General features: G+C 40.1%; 2 protein-coding genes across 2 annotated transcripts; both read right to left on the bottom strand.

The window, feature by feature from the left end:
• Positions 1-3500: 3500 nt before the first annotated feature.
• On the bottom strand, positions 3501-20585 carry LOC126576595 (uncharacterized). Its single transcript, XM_050237902.1, is given in 19 exon segments — positions 3501-4912; positions 4976-5219; positions 5287-5914; positions 5983-6084; positions 6158-7127; positions 11084-11281; positions 11371-11611; positions 11678-12302; positions 12373-12828; positions 12900-13520; positions 14876-15000; positions 18717-18758; positions 18761-18828; positions 18907-19147; positions 19215-19375; positions 19420-19592; positions 19683-19976; positions 20052-20153; positions 20217-20585. Coding segments are annotated over 19 exon segments (5667 nt in total). The 5' UTR covers positions 20391-20585; the 3' UTR covers positions 3501-4710.
• LOC126575836 (phenoloxidase 8-like) lies at positions 13887-16287 on the bottom strand. The gene is made up of 6 exons (XM_050236774.1): positions 15406-16287; positions 15250-15351; positions 14876-15169; positions 14471-14804; positions 14174-14414; positions 13887-14088 (listed from the first exon to the last, which is right to left on the bottom strand). The coding sequence occupies exons 1-6, from the start codon at positions 16285-16287 to the stop codon at positions 13887-13889; spliced, it is 2055 nt and encodes a 684-aa protein (XP_050092731.1).
• Positions 20586-21640: the final 1055 nt, after the last annotated feature.

Genomic DNA, 21640 nt, shown 5'->3' with positions numbered 1-21640 from the left:
CAAATAGCTGTCAGCTGTTTACGTTCAATACCAAATCAGCGTGCGTTTGATTCCGGAAAAGTTCAATGGTTTTATCAGGCATATTATGTACTTTTGCCTGTTTAAGAGATACATTTCCAAATGTTAGATCAAACGAGCAGTTCCTTGAACTCGAACTTGGATTTTTTACTTCGCAAAGCGAATACAGCATCTCCAACGCAACCAAAACAAATGCACGAACTGAAGTGTGTGTTTTTCTCATTCATTTTTCTAATCGTCGCGAGCGATTTTGTTCGGGATGACTTCACATGTTTCCTATAGACCAAAGCATCTGTGACCAAAGTGACCAAGTGTTCCTATAGACCAAAGCCTCATAAAACCATTGAACTTTTCCGGAATCAAACGCACGCTCGTTGGTGATGAACGTAAAAAGCTGTCAGTTATTTGACGTTTGGTGCGGTCTGTAACCGATTAGAACCGCCAGACTAAGGTGCTTATTCTGTAACTGGCGATTGCGATGGCCTCTAGGCGTTCGATGATTCATTCGGGTTCGTCGATTGTTTGCTCGATTTTCGAAACTTCAACTCGTTGTTTCGAATAGTTTCGAAAACAATAAACATTTCAAAATGACAGTTTGAAGTAAAAAAACTGTGAATTTACTTGTTTTTTTCGGTATAAAAACGACTTAACCTTTGTAACAATAGTATACGATGAGCAGGAAGAAATTATTAATGCATAATCAGGACGCTATAACTGTTTTTCAGATCCAACCGTTAAGATCGATGCTCGATGTAAACAAAACGCCAGCTATCGATCACAAAAATGCACTCGACAGTAGGCGATCGTGAACACAAAAATGAACACAAAATGAACCAAATGAATCATCGCCTAGAGGCCATCGTAATCGCAAGTTACAGAATAAGCACCTAAGCACCTAAAATGACAGATGCGTCCGCGCGGAAATTTTCTGCAGCTGCATACATTATCTGCAGATTCTCTGAAGTGTTTACAGGGAGTAATAAGCACCTTAATGTGGCGTTTACACGCTACGATTTTGATCGTTCGATCTGGTTGGACGATTTAGGTGCTTATTCTGTAACTTTCGATTGCGATGGCCTCAGGCGTTCGATGATTCATGCGAATTTCGAAACGTTTCGAAAACAATAAACAATTCAAAATGACAGTTTGAAGTAAAAAAACTGTTAATTAACTTGTTTTTTCGGTATAAAAACGACTTAACCGTTGTAATAATAGTATACGATTAGCAGAAAGAAATTATTGAAGCACAATCAGGACGCTATAACTGTTTTTCAGATGCTCGATGCTCGATGTAAACAGAACGCCAGCTGTCGACCACAAAAATGCACTCGACATGCAAGCGATCGTGAACACCAAATGAACATAAAATGAACCAAATGAATCGAACGCCTGAGGCCATCGTAATCGAAAGTTACAGAATAAGCACCTTAGTTCGAAATCGCACAGGAGCGTCTACACGCTGCGATTTTGATCAGCCGATCTCATGCGATAACTTTAATCTTTACTTTTTACTCGCCAAAAACATTCGTAAAGGGCAATACATTCCGGTAAAAATAGCGCGAAAAATAGCTGAGCGTGTAGACCAAAGTGTGTACAGGAACCAAATGATGTCATCCCGAACAAAATCGCTCGCGAAGATTAGAAAAAGAATGAAAAATTTTAGCAGAGCCTGAAGCCTTTTGAAAGATTGTTTTGGTTGCAATTAGAGATGCTGTTTTCGCTTTGAGGAGTAAGATATCCGTTTCGAAGGTTCAAGTTTTTTTCAAATTTTAAGAAGGTTGAAAGGTCAAGTTTCCAATCTGATTTGGTGATTAGGGCGCTACCGGCGGATGATGCTCGCTGGAAATCGTGCCCCACGGATCGCGGGCCAACAGCCTCACGGATCCCTGTAAGTGACCGACCACTCGCTCGTTTGTTGAAAACAAAGAGTATGAATCATTTAAACGAGAAAAAGCGAACTATGAACCTGACGAAATCATTGAAAATTTCCGGATTTCCTACGTATCACCAAACGCGCTTTCTGTCGATTTGGCAAACATGTATTTGACAGCCACTGAACCAAAGCAAAAATCCAATATGGCAGTGTGCGAAGTGTTATTACTTCACCTGTTTAATTAATACACTTAGGTGTATACAGCCAAATGAACGCTTTTTCATGCGAGTGTTCATGAGACTCAGGGAATACCGATTTTAACCAACTGAGACTGGACGGTTTGAGACAGACAGGCAGACCGAGCCTCAGTCTGTCAAAAAAGACGGACGCTGGGAATAGGAACCATAAGTTCATGAGAATACCGACACCAAACTGACGGTTGTCTCAGAAAAAAGATAAACGTTGGGAATAGGGCCCAATCCTCAGATTCTGTACAATGTGTACGCAGGGACATAGACATTACGAAGATGCATAACTAACCTGGCATTTACCACAACCGATTGGTTTTTAAGGGTTCAATTGTGAAGGGTACTGATGGGAAATTTAGAAAAAGGTTCAAAAACAGATGCTTCTCTACATAATAATTATTAGGAATTTACTACGTTTGTTGAACAATTTGAGACAGAGTTAGCTGTTTCATTGTAGCAGTAAACGATTTTTTTTGCTTAGATACAGAATTTGCTTTCCCTTAAAAACCCAATAATAACTATGCAAAGGGCAGCTAATGCATCTTTTACTTAAGCTGAATGTTGATTATTTAAATTATTCAAGTTCAATAGAAAATTCACACTATGATCGTTAACATTATTTAAAAGGAGCTAATCAATTAGTCGTAAAGAATTCTGCTAGACGTAGGGAAAGAAAACGCAAAACCATTTTACTGATAAATAAAGTTTAATACCCTAATACTAATCGATCATGACATTTGGCACCTGATCCGATCCTTATAAAAATTATAAAATGTTTATTTATATCGATTACACAATATTATACAGTTAACAGAAATGGAAACACAGCAGCAATTTTAGGAAGAAATGCATAATAAAAACCCAATACGTTCTATGCACAAATATTAGCCGTTCGTGAGCGTATTTTTCATCAATTAAAATGCCGCAGATGTTGCCGTGAAGGGTACAGATCAGGATACGAATGCAGATTTGAATCGAATCAGGATTAGACACCACGATTTGATTCGCCTTTTTCGCATAATTTTCGTGTTTTACAGGCACAAGAATGCTTCTAATTTTCGTACGACTATGGCAGACCTTGTCGCGAATTGATTTGTTTTAAATTTTCCATTAACTTTGGACGTTTTCCCTGTTGCACCACAGCTAAGAAACAGACGGCAGAATTTGCATTTTTCTGTGTTTCAAGCCTCATTCTTTCGTTTAACAAGTTTGCACGATGTACGCGAACAAATCATATACGTTTTGCTTGATTATTCAACCATACTTGGCTACATTTATGTCAGGAAACCAAGAGGACACGCAGTGGTAGATCGTTTCTACACTGCGCGAAAATTTTCGCTGCCAAAACGAAACTTATAGGATTCCTTTAGGAATCTTGTATATTCCCATAGGAATTCTATGGGAATCTAATAAGTTTCGTTTTGGCAGCGAAAATTTTCGCGCAGTGTAGAAACGGTCGTAAAACGCAGTGCGATCTCTACCCACAAAACGATCAATTTGCGATCCCTTTCTTCTGGTTCTGGTTGCAACGAACACCTCCATTTTCAGTGCTTATCACCACCGCGTAGTTCACATCCTTATGCTGGCGAACACGTCCTCTTCACTGCCGGGTGGGGTTGGCCTTCAATGTTGGAACATTCTGCGCAGTTTGTGTTGGCTTTGTACTGGCCACCGGATGCTGTTGCCAATTGTTCTGCTATTGTAGTGCTGTTCCTTGCTGATTAGGCAATTGCGCTAGCAAAAGTATCCATTTGTTTTAGTCAGATCCACTTGAACCCTTTCGTTTCTTGTGATCTCGAGAGGCTTGGCAGCGATCGCCCTCGCAAGGACACGCGCGTCCTTCCTTGCTGTCGTGGGCGGAGATCGCGCTGCATTTTTATCATTCCTTAGCTCGGCCGATGATACCATTTTCTTCCACGGTTTTCGTATCTGGATCTGTGTGCTTCATCGTAACACCTGCGGCACCTTTGTAGAGAAGGTGGGATGATCATTCTGCTTCGTTACAACCGTGGAAAACGGTGCGGAAAAGCGATCATCATTTCCGTTTATTTTATGTTGAGAATGACAGTTCTGTCCTTCTTCGTTTCGGGGCATAAATGCAGGTAAATGCACTTGCATAATCAAGTAAAAATTGTATCATTTGTGCATGCACATCTTGCACACTTTTTTGACGAAGAATTGAGGCTAGAAAGATGAAAAATGCATTTTCTGCCGGCTGTTTCTTTGAACACGATCAGCTACGGTGCAACTGGAAAAACGGCCAAAGTTCGGGTAAAAATTGGATCAAATTAATTAGTGAGACGTTTTACCATTATCGTACGACAATTAGATGCATTTATTTATTCGAAAAGAGCGAGAATTATGGAAAAAAGGGGCATCAAATCGCGTTGTCGAGTCCGGATTCGATCCAAGTCCGACGCGCTCTCAAGCGGCGACGATGAACGCGGCTGAAAGTATTTCCGTCTCATCAGCCATCTCAATCGCGTTCCAAAGGTATCTCGTCTGTTATTTTTATGCTTCTTATTGATACATAATTTTCAGTTGGCGGCAATTTTTATACAATATCTGCCATTATGTACGCGAAATAATTGTATTGGTGAAAACAATTTCCAACACGGCACGCTCCATATTCGAAAATCTAGATACAAAATCTCGCATCATGTGATCCTCAGGAATAGGAATTCTATCAAATGGAAACCCCATAGCACGTTTATCTGGATACTTCTGATCTTGAAGCCCACAGTACGAATGTGAATCATTACAGTCATCGGTACTGCGAAAAAATCGTAAGAAACGTAAGTTTACATTTAAATAAATAAACGGCCGCCATACTTACGGCATAATTTCCGATTGCACCACATCATCGTTATAATTGGAAAGCATAACAAATAAGTCAAACATTTGCCCATTATAAGTGCCCTTGGGCAACAGCATGTGATCTGGCCAGCCACAATTGCAGAATCGAAAACCCTCCGTTCCGGGAATACTGGAAGCATCAACACGACGGAAGGTTCGTTCGTACGGTATGGTAACGCTGGATTCGCTGGATTTTCGTATAATGCGATTTTCGCCAGGATGCACTGCAATGCGAATCAATGCTGTTGGTCTCGTAATATTCGTATATACTGGAACACAAATTATACTCACGTTTTATAACAAATTTGTCCAATTCAATTATGAAACGCCGTTGATCTTGCAGCAGAATCTGTTCTCCTTTATCATCATTAATAGGAGCTAAAAAGATGCGAACAGTTGCTGTTTTCTGCTGATTCGATTCATTAAAAACCATAATCTGATAGGCAAACGGAGCATGTTGTATGTGCGTAAACGTAGCGATTACATTACCCTGCGGGCCAAAATCCAACCCTGCTCCCAGGTCGACTTGTGATCTCTGCCAGAATGTGAGCAATCTATTCTTGATCGATTTTCCGCTCGTTAAATGCGCAGCGACGTCTGTAATAGTAATTCCGTGGAAAGCAAGATCCTTGTCCTTATATGCAGGCAGTTTTTGTTTGTGTTGATCAAAAACGTCATCCACCTGGCTATGCAAGCGGTAAAACACTGGATCTCGCATAGCGGTTGGGAAATCTCCCATTACAGCATGACCTTCTAAGTAAAGATTATCGGGATCATGCATAAACCCGATCATGGAATGTAACAAAGAGTGGTAGTTCCCATAGTAAGCTAGATTCTTTGAAAGCAAAGAGTTCTCAACTATGTTTCCCAGCAGATCAATTCCACTTTGCTCATCTAGAGGAATACGGTACCCATTGTCCTGTTTGTGTAATAAACTATGTTTTCTGAAATAATCTTTCAAAACGGTTTTAGTGCACACCATCTTACCGCCAAAATGAATCCCGATAGTATTGCTTCCTTTATTCGGCCCAAGGATGTCTCCATCTCCAAGATCGTAGAAACTGCATCGTCTTCGGGCCGATTCACGTGCTGAACGAAAAGAAAGCTATTTAACATCGTAAATTGTTCGAACAAGATGTGCAATGTAAATAAATGGCCTTACGCTTATCATTTGGTTTGCTGCTCTCCCGGGATACGTTCTGTTTAACGCACTGTTCAATATTTTGGGAAAATATGCTTCAGGTATTGGTTCACGAAGATTCAACAACGGTTTTACAGCTGATAACAGACTAGAGAATCGTTCTACGTTATACCGTGCGACTATCTGACGATGCATGTAATAGAATAGCTCGCCTCTACGATCCTTGTTTACTACTTCAAGCGGACCTTCCTGAGGATAAACTATATGCCAATGCCAATGGTGAAGGTTCAAACCGATGTCTTCTCTCCAGTAAGCCAACCGTTGTTCGATCTCATTATCTGAAGCGGTAAAGTTGACGGGTATGTCTATCGAAACACGTGCTCCCTGCTCAACTATGAATCCTTCTTCACGAGCCTGCGGGATAACCATTGGATCCACAAAGCGTGTAGGGAACATTTCTAAAAACGATGGAATTGGAACGTTTCTGGTGTCTTGCCTGTGCATTAATGCGATTGAGAGAGCGTATTGAAACAACGTGGGGTTTATACGGTCCCTGGCATAGGTTGCCAGAGAAAGCATGGATTCGGCATCCGGTTGAGCGATTAGATCGGACACAAGCTGTCCAGCCACTTTCCTTTGTGCAGTACTGAATAGATTAAAGTCTCCACGTCGTGGAACAAGTGTCGCGTAGCTTATATCCGGTAAGTCGATCGATTTAATAATAACTTGTTGCTTAGCAATCGAACCGAAACGATTTTTGATCCCATCAGCCACTACTTTGTATCGACTAGATAAATATTCCGCTGGCACATCCATGAATACTTCGCCATTGTATTTAGGATAGAACAGAGGCTCCGTTGGGCGGGTCATAAGACACAAAAATCCAACATAGACATCCGACATTGTAAAAAAATGTTTACGAACTATCACTGGATGAACTGGTAGCACACTTGAGAACTGATGCTTTGGAGAAGCTCTCCAAATAATAATTCTGTAGGCCATGTATTCCTATTTTATTCTTTAAAAACACTGCGGCTGCAATGCACTGCAAACAGCAATGTTGCTTCTTTATCAACTAAACTCACCGCAAACATAAAGCCATTGAACCATTTAGAATGATAATAAGAAAGTCAGATAAGCTGATTAGAACACCGGATGAAAACAGAGCATTGAATCAAACAGGGAATTGCTGTTACCAGCATAGATAAACATGAAATAAGCTAAGTACACCGTATCGTACTGTACTGTTCATGGACAATTTAAATTTCAAAACACTACCATTTTCTAGGCATACAGACATTGAAAAGTTACCATGTGCTTTGTCGCGCCAATACAGTCAAGGTATAGTATCTACAGTGCCCGGCACTAATAAAAATCCACTATCGACTATGATTTACATTCCTTCGAAATGGTTATGTTTCCGCATATAACAATTATGTGTATATTTTTATCTTGTAAAAGAGTATTTTATTTTGACATATGATTTTATGAATTTGCATTTAGCTTAAATCTGTAAATTGAATTTCAAGTTAGAATCTCCAGTTTAGGGTATGACACAAAAAAAAATCCACTTCATGGTTTCAATGCACAACTTAAAGAAAAGTTATTGTAATGAGGCATTTGCTAGTTATATGGCCTACTCTCTCGTTGAATAGTGATTGGGGACATTTTGGAATGCTTACTATCATTTTTCTTGGGTAATGTGAAGCCAAACTGCACCATACATCATTCAGCGCTTCATATGAAATTATTGCTTGTAGGTTACACTCAATATTTACAGCTGAACGTCTAAAATAGTCCAGATTCATTGTAGAGTGTGAAATGAGGCTCTGGTCAGACCATTTCGTTACTCTAAATTGGTTCAACCGAAGGATAAATGGGTTTTCTGCAGCACATCATTTGAATCACCTTTTTTCCAGCCTCAATTTCAACACTTATTCTTCCAAAAGCGAACCAAAAACATTAAGATACTCATCTGTGATCGTAGCTCATTGAATTTGAGCATACTAGGTAAAAGGCCCGGTTACAGGGCGATACACGAAAGCAGAATTATTTTGAATTTCATTGTAATTCTCTTTCCCTAGCATACAGAAATGCTCTTCCATATCATTCTAATGTTATCCATGTTGAATGAAGGTTTTTTGTAAAAGTAAACCATCAATTTTAACGGTATTGTTATCACAATTTCTTAAAAGGGTTTACAGTTGATGGCTACACAATTTTTCTATCTTTCATGCTAAATGTGGGCATCATGACATTAACATTGCTGCTGGCGAATGCAGCGGTTGCTAAGCCAACTCCCAGCCATGTGCTCTGATAGCTAAACCGCCCGGTTACAGAGCCTCGTTTGAAAAAATGATTGTTTGCAATTATTCCTTTTCCATTTCTTACCAAACAATCAAACATGTCCCTCCATTCCATTTTAACCATTTCCATGTTGACTCATTTTCAATTTGATTCCTTACAATTCCGAGCGTTTGCTCGCGATGTCACCGGAGGAAGGGCTCTCGTGGTGCAGCGACTGACCTTGAGCCAGGTTGATTGTCATTGCCTTGTTCAGCCATTTGCCATTGCCCGGTGCCATTGTTGATTGCCATTGCCCGGTTCAGGTCCAGGTCCTGCAAGTTGTCACCGTATGGAACAGTAAAGCAGGTGCCGTTAGGCTCCCGTTCAGCTTTGCCGCATCCGTGTCTATGTATATCGCCTCAATTTTTTCAGTGCACCTTGATACCGAAAAGGTGAAACATTTCCTAATCGTTTTCCTAATCGGTAGCCACTCCACAATGTTGCCATTGATGGCTGGCCCATCTTTTTGATTTCTGAAGAGCATAATGTTACCTTTGATCCTAACTTATGCTGTAATGGTTTGTTTCATCATTTGATTAGCCGTTGTCTTCGGTACGATCTGGCGATAATCAAACAGCCCTACAGCATATCCACCGAACAGCCGAAACCTGCCGATAATATTTTGCAGTGGCATGCATTGCCCATGGCAAAAGCACGTGAGACAACATCAGAGCCAGAACAATCTTCGATTGTCTTCGGGTTCTAATGCAAGGAATGCAAAGATGACTCTTTACCAACAGGAGCTTCTCTCAGGTCCAGGTGTAATATCTGGCCCATCGAGGCGGGCAGGACCGTTCTGATAGCATAGAAGCAATCGCAGACGGAGAATGAACCATTCCTCCTACCGCGATTTCATTCAGTCGCATGCAGCGAGTCCAGTGTGCGTTTGCCTGTGGCACGGCCAGCGGCTTAACGTACCGATCTTATGCTGCGATAATGTAGTGGCCTTAGTTCTTCCGGTTCGTTTCCTCATATCGAGATGAATCGAGATGTATTTCAAGATTTGAGTAAGTTGGGAGATTCGAGCCATTTCATTTACATTGTTTCCCCAAATCTCTCGAGTCGCGTGCATCGAAATAGATCTGATGCTGATGCTGCGAATGCTGATAAATCTGATCATTTAGCAATCGAGCATAAGCCATAAGATTACTTGAACAGTGCGGTTCCATTTGAGGAAAGGACAGTAAACCATTCCTACCGCGATTCCATTCTGGCGCATACACCGAGTCTCTTGATTGCAGGCCAGTGGCAAAATATCGATATCGATCGGCAATATATCGGTAAAACAATCATTGGATGCATTTTTTTGCTTTTCCATTTCACGCGCACGTTTCTGAAAAACCAAGTTGCCTGCGCCAATCGCTCTCTGTTTTCTCCACCACAGCACGCTCTGCACTCGCGCAGTCTTTCTTCGCTTGGCTTCACTCGAGTAACGCTCAGCGTGACGCTCTCCCTTTCCCACTCGCACTTGCTTCTTTTACGATTTGGCATCTCTCTCCTCGGTGTCACTCTCCCTTCTCGTTCGCGCTCACGTCGTAGATGGCATTTGCGGTCTCGCTCGGCGTTACTCCGGACTAAAATTTGTATAGGGATGATGTATCCTTACCAAACTACGAGAAACTACAGCAAAGTATGACATTTCCTTTCCCGTGAGTAATTGATTTTTGCATGGTTGTGTATAGCGTAGCCTCGCCGCTTTCGGGCACTGTTTTTAGCCATTAGTTTTGGCCCAAGACCTCAAATTTAGATTAATTAAACCAATCAACTCATTTCTAAACGTGAAGCGACTTGAAAGGTTTTGTTTCCGTGAAGTTTGTCTTTTCTTTTTTGCTTGGTCGATAAGGTTTTTTTTTCTTAGTGAAATAGCTTTTAACCCATGTTTAGAAATGCCGCAAATGTTTTTACGATTATAAATCGATACTTATAACATTTCTGGAAGAAGGTGGAAGGTGATTCAAGGGTGTTTTCATTTTTCATAGATTTTTCAGAGTGAATGTGGTTGCCGCTTGGCTCCTCTACCACATCCACTAGCGCCACTTCCAAAATTTAAACAATTTTATAAAATTCCCAGTAAGACTTATCGATATTCCCATACTAAATAGCTATTTTACACTCTGTATAACCTTTTTAAAAACCCACACGTGAAGATTGCAAACACGAAAAGATATTTTTACACACCTTTTAAGATTCAGAAAAAGTCACTTTTGCGGCGCATATGCTCGCAAACAATGACTTCAATCGACAATCAACCATTTTTACAATTAGTAACACAGGAAAATCCAACAGCATAATAAGCGAGAGTCACACCCTAAACTGGTCGTTCAAACTTAAAATTCAATTTACTGATTTATGCCGCATGCAAATTTAAAAACCATATGACGAAATAAGCTGCAGATAAACAAGATAAAAATATACACATAATTGTTACATGCAATTGTTAAGTTTCCAACCGTTTCGGAGCAATATAGATGATCGTCGTAAGGGGATTTTTATTTGTGCCGGGCACTGTATAAATATTTTATTTGTTTGCTCGAGGGGTTTTTTTGCTTTTAAATCTGTTTTTTTTTTGTTTGTACTTGTATACAATTGCCATTTTATTACGTTCTTGCCACCACTGTATTTGTAAATCGAATCGTTATTTGTACCATACGCATATTTTGGTAAGGGGCAACAAAGTCTGCAAACGATCGTATATTATTCCCAACACGACGATCGAACGGGAAGCCCATGTTTCGTGCGTCGGGATATGTTCGATCTCTCAGCCCGCAGAACGAGTGGGCATCGTTGCATCCGACTTTTCTGTTTTATAAAAAAAATGGAAATGTTGAAATGTAATTAATCTAAAATAAAAACTTGCTGCCTTTGCGACTTAATTTTAACCAACATACTCATCAAATTGTGGATTGACTCTATCTTTTGTGTAATCAGAAACCATTGCGAACAAGTCGTATTCCGCTCCAATGGAGTCGCCTTTGGGAAGAAGCATGTGTGAAGGCCATCCGCATCCGCAAAAGCGGAAAGATGAATCGCCAGCGTTTGATTGTGAAACGTTGCGGAAAGTACGTTCATATGGGATGGTGACACTAGAGTTGGTCGATCGACGTAGAATGTTATTTACACCCGATTTCACTGAAAGGCATGTTTATTGCTTTGAAAAACAAACACTAATGAAATATTACATTATTTCTAACTTACGGTTAATACGAAACGTATCCATTTCGATTGCTAAGCGACGCTGCTCGTCAAAGGTCAATGCTTGACCTCGCTCGTTTCGCTTTGGCGCCAGAAATATGCGTACCGTACCTTCCCGCGCTGTACCAGACAGAATAATCTGAAAACGATAACTGAATGCTGCGTGCTGGAGATGGGTGACTGTGACGAAAGCGTTTCCTTCTGGGCCAAAATCAAGTCCAGCACCTAGATCGATCTGTGTTCGTTGCCAAAATGTTAAGAGTACATTTTTCACTGAACTCTGTCTATCAAGCTCTGTTCCGAAATTTACGATATTCACTCCAGCGTTTGAAAGGTCGTCAGCCGTATAGGGAGAGAATAAGTTCTTGTGCCTTACGAAAATGTTGTTAACATATGCATGCCATTGGTAAAAAATGGGGTCTCGCATAGCCGTGGTGACATCACCCATAACCCCAAAGCTTTCCAAATAATCGCCTGTTGGGTCATGAATGAAAGCAAGTAAAATGTGGCCACTATTGTGAGTATCACCGTAAAAGGTTCCATTCGCCGAAATGGCCGAGCTTTCAACGATGTTTCCTAGCACATCTATTCCATTAAAATTATTGAGTGGTATTCGTTTTCCATTGGACTGAAAGAAGACATCAATTTATGAATAGTACACATACATACTGCTTTGCACTTTTTGTTCGGTGACTTACTGCCACTATTGATCCTGCATCAATCGCTTCTGAAATCCTTTGTAACTGGAGCTCTACTTCACTTATTATAACCTGTAGCTGATCGTCAGGTCTGATAACATCTGTCACTACCATGTTTCGATATCGAGCTGGATAAGTACGATTGTTTGCGCTTCGTATGATTTTTGGATAGTATGCTTCTGCTATCGGATTCCGAAAGTTGTTAAGCACTGGAACGCGCGATAGACCGTTACTGAAGCGATCAATCTGATATCTTGCCAACATTTGCTGATGCATGTAATAAAAGAGTTCACCACGCCGATTTTTACGAACTACACTAGCAGGCCCATCGGCTGGATATACAAGGTGCCAATGCCAGTGATGTAAGTTAACGCCGATATCTTCTCGAAAGTAGGCCATCGCCTGCTCTTGAATGCTTTCTGAGGCAGTATAATTCATAGGAACGTCTATAGCCATCTTGGAACATGATACAACGGTAAAAACAATTATTCACATGATTTGTATCCTCTGATTACCTTGCTTCTTACCCGATTAGGTTGAAGCACAGCTCGACCTTCCTCCAACAACTTAGGGAAAACAGCGGGATCAACAAACTGATCAGGGAATAGATGCAAAAATGATGGAACAGGAACATCATTGGTATCGCTTCGATGAAGTAGCGCTGAAGATAGTGCATATTGGAACAGGGGAGCGTTAAGGCGATCTCTCGCAAACGCTGCTGCTGCGACTAATGATTCAGCATCCGGCTGCGAAATGAAGAACTCAATTAGCTGTCCAGCTATCTTACGATGTTGGGGAATAAACAATGAAAACCCGCTGCGTCGAGAAATGACTTCTGCGAATTGAAGGTTCGGTTCTGGAATGTCTTTTAAAGTAACTCGACTAGGTACGGGTGTATCAGCACTAGTTCCGGCTGTTGCTGTTGCTGCTGTACTGAATCGATTGATCAAATTTTGACCGATCACACGATAGCGTTCCGTAAAGAATCGGTCGGGAAGGTCGTACAACAATTGCCCATTGTTTTTTGGGATAAATAGTGGTTCATACGGATGCTGCAACAACCCGTGGAACTGATTTTTAAGCGATGACATAACAATGCCTAACTTATGAGTAAAAACTGAATTTTCAGCTGAGAAATGATGACAAACCTTTAAAGCGACGCATTATATATGTTCGTATGGACGTAAAAGCCGGAAGAATTTCTTCACATTTGCTGGTTAATGAGTAATAAGATACGATTTGGTCACAACAATTTCGGGTTAACCACACGCATAATGATAATTGTTAGATTTGTTGGTTAAAATTTTACCACACACTTCCGGCTGGCTCTAAACTGACAAATAATGCTTTGAGAGTCTTGCTCGATATGTACCATTTAACCCCTTCATCACATCTAGTTTGCAACAATCATACATGCTATGAATGCATTTAGAACATTTTTACAGCATTCTTCGGTTATTCTTTTATTCGTACGTTTTATTAACAAAATTTTAATGATTTTCTTTTTATTACGATCAGGCACGAGCAATGACTGTATTTGTGAACCGAATCATTACTGGCGTTGTCCGCATGTTGATGTAATGTTTCGTAAAATCCGTTAAACTTTCCACCTGAGCAGGAGCTAAACGATCGAACGGATAACCCATATTTCGAGCGTCAGGAAATCGTTGATCACGAAGTCCACAGAAAGAGTGTGCGTCACTGCAATTAACGCTTCTAAAAATATATTATTAGGGCGATCTTGCGTATAGTTGAAATTGCGTGCATAGTTGCGAAATGAACTATGCCTGATAGCACTTACTCGTCGAAATCTTCTACGCGATCCAAAGTGTAATCAGAGATCATGATAAAAAATTCATACTCTAAACCATCACTTGTGCCTTTGGGCAATAGCATATGCGAAGGCCATCCACAGTGGCAAAACTGCATCGCTAAGTTGTCGGCTTGAGAAGACATTGCAATGTTATTGAAAGTCCTTTCGTATGAAATAGCCACGCTTGATTGTTCAGACCGCCGGATGATTTTGTTGGATCCTGGGTTTACTGCAATGTAAGTTATGATGAAATCTTAAAATATGAAACTCGAATATAATACTTACAGGACACAGTAAATTTATCCAGCTCGATCATGAGTCGACGTTGTTCTCCGAATGGTAGGATGTCTCCTTTTTCATTTTTCTTTGGACCAAGAAAAATCCTAACCGTTCCTCGCCGTGTTTTATTCGATTGGTTTTTTACACTGATATGATAGGCGAAAGGCGCATGCTGAAGATGGGAAAATGTGGCGAATAAATTACCCTCTGGTCCAAAATCTAGTCCCGTTTCTAAATTTATCTGCGATCTTTGCCAAAAAGTAAGTAGAACGTTCTTAGGTGTATTGGATTTGTTCAATTGGATGTTGAAACTATCAATCGAAACGTCGATAAATAAAAGCTGGAATCTCAAAAAGAAGAGGAAAATTATAATGGAATAGTTAACACAAACACGGTATACAAACAACTCACCTCCTGAGTCGTGTACGGATTGAGCCGCTGCTTGTGTCTCTCGAATATGTTATCGATATGCTGATGCCAACGATAGAAAACTGGGTCACGCATCGCGGTTGTATTATCTCCCATGACACCGAATCCTTCGAGAAATGAGTTTTCAGGATCGTGTATGTAACCCAATATGTTGTGACCATTATTGTGCAAGTCTCCGTAATATGAAAAGTTTATTGAGAGAGAACTCGCTTCGATTAGATTCCCGAGTATATCTATTCCATTATGATTGTCTAAAGGAATTCGCTGGCCGTTAGCCTGAAACATTGTCAAATCAAATGAATATGTCATCCGCATGTTAAATCGTATTTTGAAACTTCCGATATAGTAACACTAACCGCCTGAGCAAATCCATTATCAATTGAATGTAATATTCGTTCAGTCCAATTTTCCATGTCAGCTATTCTGACTACAATCTCGTCTTCTACACGATTCAGATCCTGTAAAAGTCCGAATAACTACAGGAACCAACACCTTTTTGCTTACATACTCACACTGAGAACTTGATTAGGATGACGAGCTGGATACGAACGTCCATCGGAGCTACGAGTGATTTTGGGAAAGTATCCTTCCTGAACAGGGTCACGTAAGTTTTCAAATGGTCTTACGGAACTTAACCCATTAGCAAATCGTTCAAGATTATAGCGGGCAACCGTTTGCTGGTGCATATAGTAGAATAGCTCCCCACGGCGGTCTTTTCGTACAATTCGATCGGGTCCACGTGCAGGGTAAATTAAGTGCCAATGCCAATGATGAAGATTAAGACCTAAATCCTCTCTCCAGTAAGCCAGTCGCTGTTCTTCAACACGATCTGAAGCGGTAAAATTCATTGGTATTTCCACTGCTCGTCGGTTATCTTGTTCAACGAGATTCCCTTCCTCTCGGAGCTCCGGAAATACACTGGGATTGACAAATCGATCCGGAAAGAGTTCCAAACAGGATGGAATTTCCACCTGCCTTGTGTCGCTCCGATGCATCAAAGCTACCGATAAAGAATATTGAAACATCGGACCATTTACGCGATCACGAACATAAGCGGCTACGGCACTAAGCTGATCCGGGTTTGTTTGGTTTAGGAACAACTCAACCAAGTTACTGGCGGCATGCTGATGTAATGATTGGAATATAGAAAATGCCCCCCTACGGTCGACAACATCAGCGAAGGACAGATCAGGTTCTTCGATATTCGCTACAGATATTCTGAATGTAGCATTTGTACCAAAGCGACTTTCTATCACTGAACCAAGCTGGCGATAATGTTCGGTTAAAAAGTTCTCAGGTACATCGAAGAACAACTGGCCATTGCATTTAGGCACAAATGTTGGTTCGTATGGTTTTATAAGGAGTCCACGAAAACGAATGTTAATGTCATTCATCGTTGGACACGTTGTTTATTGTTACAGCTTCGGAACAGAACACAAACAATGTATAATATGATTTTCTTTTGAACAATGCATTTTATATAGGGGAATCATTTGTTGTTCTAAAGCAATATGTCAATCCTGCTTTTGATGTTTACGAAGCTTATAAGTGGGTCTCTCTCTCTCTCTTTCTCTCTCTCTCTCTCTCTCTCTCTCTCTCTCTCTCTCTCTCTCACTCTTTCTCTCTCTCTCTCTCTCTCTCTCTCTCTCTCTCTCTATTTCTCTTTCTCCTTCTTTCTTTCTTTATTAGGTTGTAAAACATATTTCTCCATTATCTTTATCGAAATGGTCCGTAATCAAGTTCAATAAGTCAAGTAATTATTGTTATGTGTTTATGTTATGCTATCGACGAGTGTTTAAGATAGTGAATAAAACAAAATAGTTTTTTTTATTAACTCGCTATCTCATTAGTTGAGGCTATTCATCACTAACCACAAATGTTCGCCACAATCTGTAGAAATAACAACAAGTCTTTAACCAAAGTACGATAACATTATTGCATAGAAACCCTCCCGGCGGGCAAACCCCACACAACAATACGATATTTATATGGGAAATGTCTGTGGGTTGACAACCTGTGGTAAAAAGATACGGTACCACCAATGGTCAGACAGTTTCTACACACAGCCAAAATTTGGCGGCTAAAGTCAAAATTGTCGGCAAAAGTCAAAAGCTCCATATAAAAAAAATAATGGTGTGTGTAGGGACGCTTGAAAAGAAGAACTTCAGAAAAACTACAGAATCATCGCGAAATAACTTTAACACACCTGCAAACAGCTTTTTTTAAAATGTAATATGCTTTAAGCTGATCGGCAGACACATAATGCTGCGCTCCAGTGTAGGCCGTACCGTAGATGTAGATTTGTCTCCATCTGCCATTATTTTTTCCAAAATGTTGGAAAAATGAAGTTCTCTTTTTTTTTTTGTGTAGAAACTGTCTCAAAGAAACAAGTCTTAGACCGTTTCTACACACAGCCAAAATTTGGCGGCTAAGACCGTTTCTACACACAGCCAAAATTTGGCGGCTAAAGTCAAAAAAAGAGAACTTCATTTTTCCAACATTTTGGAAAAAATAATGGCAGATGGAGACAAGGGTCGGTACGGCCTACACTGGAGTGCAGCATTATGTGTCTGCCGATCAGCTTAAAGCATATTATTTTTTTAAAAAAGCTGTTTGCAGGTGTGTTTAAAGTTATTTCGCGATGATTCACTGTAGTTTTTCTGAAATTCTTCCTTTCAAGCGTCCTTACACACACCATTATTTTTTTTATATGGAGTTTTTGACTTTTGCTGACAATTTTGACTTTAGCCGCCAAATTTTGGCTGTGTGTAGAAACGGTCTTAGATCTGGCCGTTTTTTTATCGTCTGAACCCACAATTTAGCGAAGGGATATACTGGGTAGAGTTTAGTTACAATCAAGTCACGCTACTTTCCGGATTATTGAAATAGTATTCAGCAGCTACAAAGTTGGAGTAGGTTGTTTTTGCCATAGTTTGACAATCAAATCATTTTCTTAATTTGCCAGAAAAATATGTGTATTGTATTTCAATTTAAAGAAACTCAAAACCAAAAAAATCCAAGCTACATAGAACGTGCATACTGGTTATCAATAGTGTTTTGACTTTCGACCAACTGAAAGCTAAGCAAATATCACAATTTTCACAACAATTTTTAAAAAAGCTGTTTGCAGGTGTGTTTAAAGTTATTTCACGATGATTCTCTGTAGTTTTTCTGAAGTTCTTCTTTTCAAGCGTCCCTACACACACCATTATTTTTTTTATATGGAGCTTTTGACTTTTGCCGACAATTTTGACTTTAGCCGCCAAATTTTGGCTGTGTGTAGAAACGGTCTAACAGGAGAAAATGTGGTTTGTCAACGGGGAACAGTACCAAAACCGCACCGGTTGGTATGGAACCGGTTCGAGGACAATAGTACGCAATGTCGTACTGAATATTCTGGGATAAGGGCCCGCTTTTGTCCCACGACAATGTCGCCCCTTTGTCCCACTTTCATGGCGCACTTTGCTCACTTGGGTTAGTCTTCGCAAACGAATCGTTTATATAGTTAGGTAGTTATTTAATAAATTTGGTGTAACAATTTTTTTACAATACAATCGATTATGGTGCTCACCACATTACAACAATATTTAAAATGGAGCGGTTATCTTTAAACCATAATTTATTTTTATTTACTTCTTTCTTTCCACACAAGCTCCTTTATTATACGTTAACATTTTACGTGCGAGTGATAACCGTATTTGTAAACCGTATCGATACCGTTGTAACAAACATGTTTTTGTAAGGGTAAACAAAATCGTATAAGCGTTAGCTGAAAACAGCATGCGTTAGCAGCCATAAATAAACCGTCCAAAAAAGCGTCAGCTGAAAGCTGAAGAAGCTGTGAATCGATCGAACGGATATCCATGCTGCGAGCATCAGGGTATTTACGATCACGAAGACCACAAAACAGATGAGCATCGTTGCAATTGTTGTGCCTATAAACCAAAAATACGCATTTAGTCACTTCCGCGAGCACAGCCTTTTAACGATTTTTGATGGCAAAAAAATCTTACTCATCAATTTCCTCCACTCTGTCTTGATTGTAATCAGAAATCATAACAAAAAACTCATATTCCATACCATCGGTTGAACCTTTTGGCAGCAACAAGTGTGATGCCCACCCACAATTGCAAAATTGAAATGATTTCGAATCAGGCTCCCTAGAGCTGGCTATGTTTCGGAATGTACGTTCATAAGGGATGGTTAAGTTTGATTGCTCCGATTGCCGGATAATAGTATTCGATCCTGGTCTTACTGAAAAAACAGATCAATGTTCTTTTAAACGTGTCTTCAACTTTGAAGAATTATAATAAATACGAACACTCCACAAGGAATTTATCAAGCTCCACCATATGTCTCCGTTGATCTTGGAATGACATGCGCTGACGTCTGTGATCCACTTTGGGCCCTAGAAATAGTCGCACATAGTCGCGTTTATACGTGTTGCTGTGATTAGTCGCTTGAATGTGATAAGCAAACGGAAAGCAACATGTTGAATATGTGTGAAGGTCAGCTGAGCAAACGGGGCATGTTGAATATGTGTGAAGGTCACGAAAAGGTTTCCGTTTGGAACGAAATCGAGCCCGGTGCCTAGATCGAACTGTGTTCGTTGCCAAAACGTCAGAAGCACATTCTTGAGCGCATCGGTTTTGTGGAGCTGAACAGCGTATGAGTTGATAGACACATCGCTAAATTGAAGCTAGAATATAGAAACAACAGAGTGAAAATTGTTCAAATCGTAATCTTATGTACATCTTGAAGTGAATAAACTAAACGTAATAAAACGTACATCTTGATGTGAATAGGCTGGAAGACGCTGTTTATGTCTCACAAATATATCATCAATATGCTGATGCCAACGATAAAATAAAGGATCGCGCATAGTTGTTGTATTATCGCCAATTACGCCAACGCCCTCCAAATAAGAATTATCGGGATCGTGAATATAACCCAACATTACATGCCCATTTTGGTGATAATCTCCATAATATGCCGGGTTTACGGAGAGTGTACTGGCTTCAAGCATATCACCTAGGATATCTATTCCATGATTGTTGTCAAGAGGAATTGGGTCACCGTTCGCCTATCCATAAATTAGAGTCAAGTAGATAATTTAAAGGACCTGAATTGAGAGACATGAAATTTAAAAAAAACTTACTCCTTTTGCGGTTCCATTATCAATAGCTTCAAATATCCTATGAATCCATGACTCCATATCTTCTATTTTGACAACAAAGTTATCTTCAGCTCGATTTATATCCTGTTGTGAAACAAGGACAAAAGATGTATACCTTGCCTTATAACGAAATATAGAGTACCGTACATTCAACACCTGATTGGGATAACGAGCTGAATAAGCTCTACCGTCCGAAGTTCTGACAATTTTAGGAAAATATGCCTCCGGAATTACTTCTCTTAGCCGACTGAACGATCGGACACGTGGCAAGCCGTTCGCAAATCGCTCAACGTTATAGCGAGCTATGGTCTGTTGATACATATGGTAAAACAATTCCCCTCGCCGATTCTTGCGTACAACTAGCTCTGGCCCAGAAGATGGGTACACCAAATGCCAATGCCAATGGTGCAAACTGACGCCAATATCCTCTCTCCAATAGGCTACACGTTGTTCATCGACCTGGTCGGATGCCGTATAGTTGAGCGGAATATCGATCGCGCGTCGGTTGCCACGTTCCAGCACGTTTCCTTGTTTGCGTAGTTTAGGGAACACAATCGGATCGACATAACGATCGGGAAATAGTTCTAAGAAACTAGGAATTTCCACATCTCGGGTGTCCGAACGATGAATTAATGCGACTGAAAGTGCATACTGAAACAGTGGTGCGTTGAGGCGATCCCGTATGTAAGCAGCCGTGGCACTAAGGCTAGCAGGATCCGGTTGGTCAAGAAACAGTTGAATTAACTGACTAGAAACTCTTCGATGTGTTTGCTTAAATACGGAGAATTCTCCTCGGCGTTTAATAGTATTTGCAAACGACAAATCTGGCGGAGTGATGTTAGGAAATGAAATAATCGTTTCGGCATTACTACCGAAACGATTTTGTATCAATGAACCATATTCACGATATTCGTCGGTGAAATAAATCTCTTTTAAATCATAAAATAATTTGCCTTCCGATTTTGGAACAAATGTAGGCTCGTAAGGTTTCTGCAATAGTCCACGAAATAAACGATTACTATTGGATGCCATTCTAACAACACGCGGTTATATTGTCTTCGAAACAAAGTAATGTAATGTTTAGTATGTTATTGCCTTCGATGCAAATCAAACTAATCGTGTGTGACTTTAGTTAGGTTTTATATAATCCATGCCATGCATAATAGCACGGATAGCTGCGGTTTCGCGTTCTGACGCGCTAGAAGAAAGCTGGTGGTTGTTGGCGACGATATTACGTTGTAGCGTGTTGCCGATAGGATTATTGACCAAACGCAACACGAAATTGTGAATATTATCAATGTTATACTGAACGTAGGCGTACGTTTACGTTAAGGTTATAGAGAAAACATATACCAATATTATATCATGTTCTTTGGTGGTTAAACTTAAGCTTTAGTAGCTTGCTAAATCAAATATGCTAAATATTGTTTATTCGTAAAATGCAAAAAATGCATATACAATGCTTATACGAAGCATAGAGTGTAAACGCGTATCAACTCTAGTCCTAAAGTACTAGTAAAATCTACCACAATATAAATATACATTATACCGCAATTCTTTATCGGTTCAAA

Source organism: Anopheles aquasalis, chromosome 3, assembly GCF_943734665.1.
Source record: "Anopheles aquasalis chromosome 3, idAnoAquaMG_Q_19, whole genome shotgun sequence".
Lineage (NCBI taxonomy): Eukaryota > Metazoa > Arthropoda > Insecta > Diptera > Culicidae > Anopheles > Anopheles aquasalis.
The sequence above is the reverse complement of the archived record's forward strand: the minus strand, read 5'-3'. Positions and strand labels throughout refer to the sequence as shown.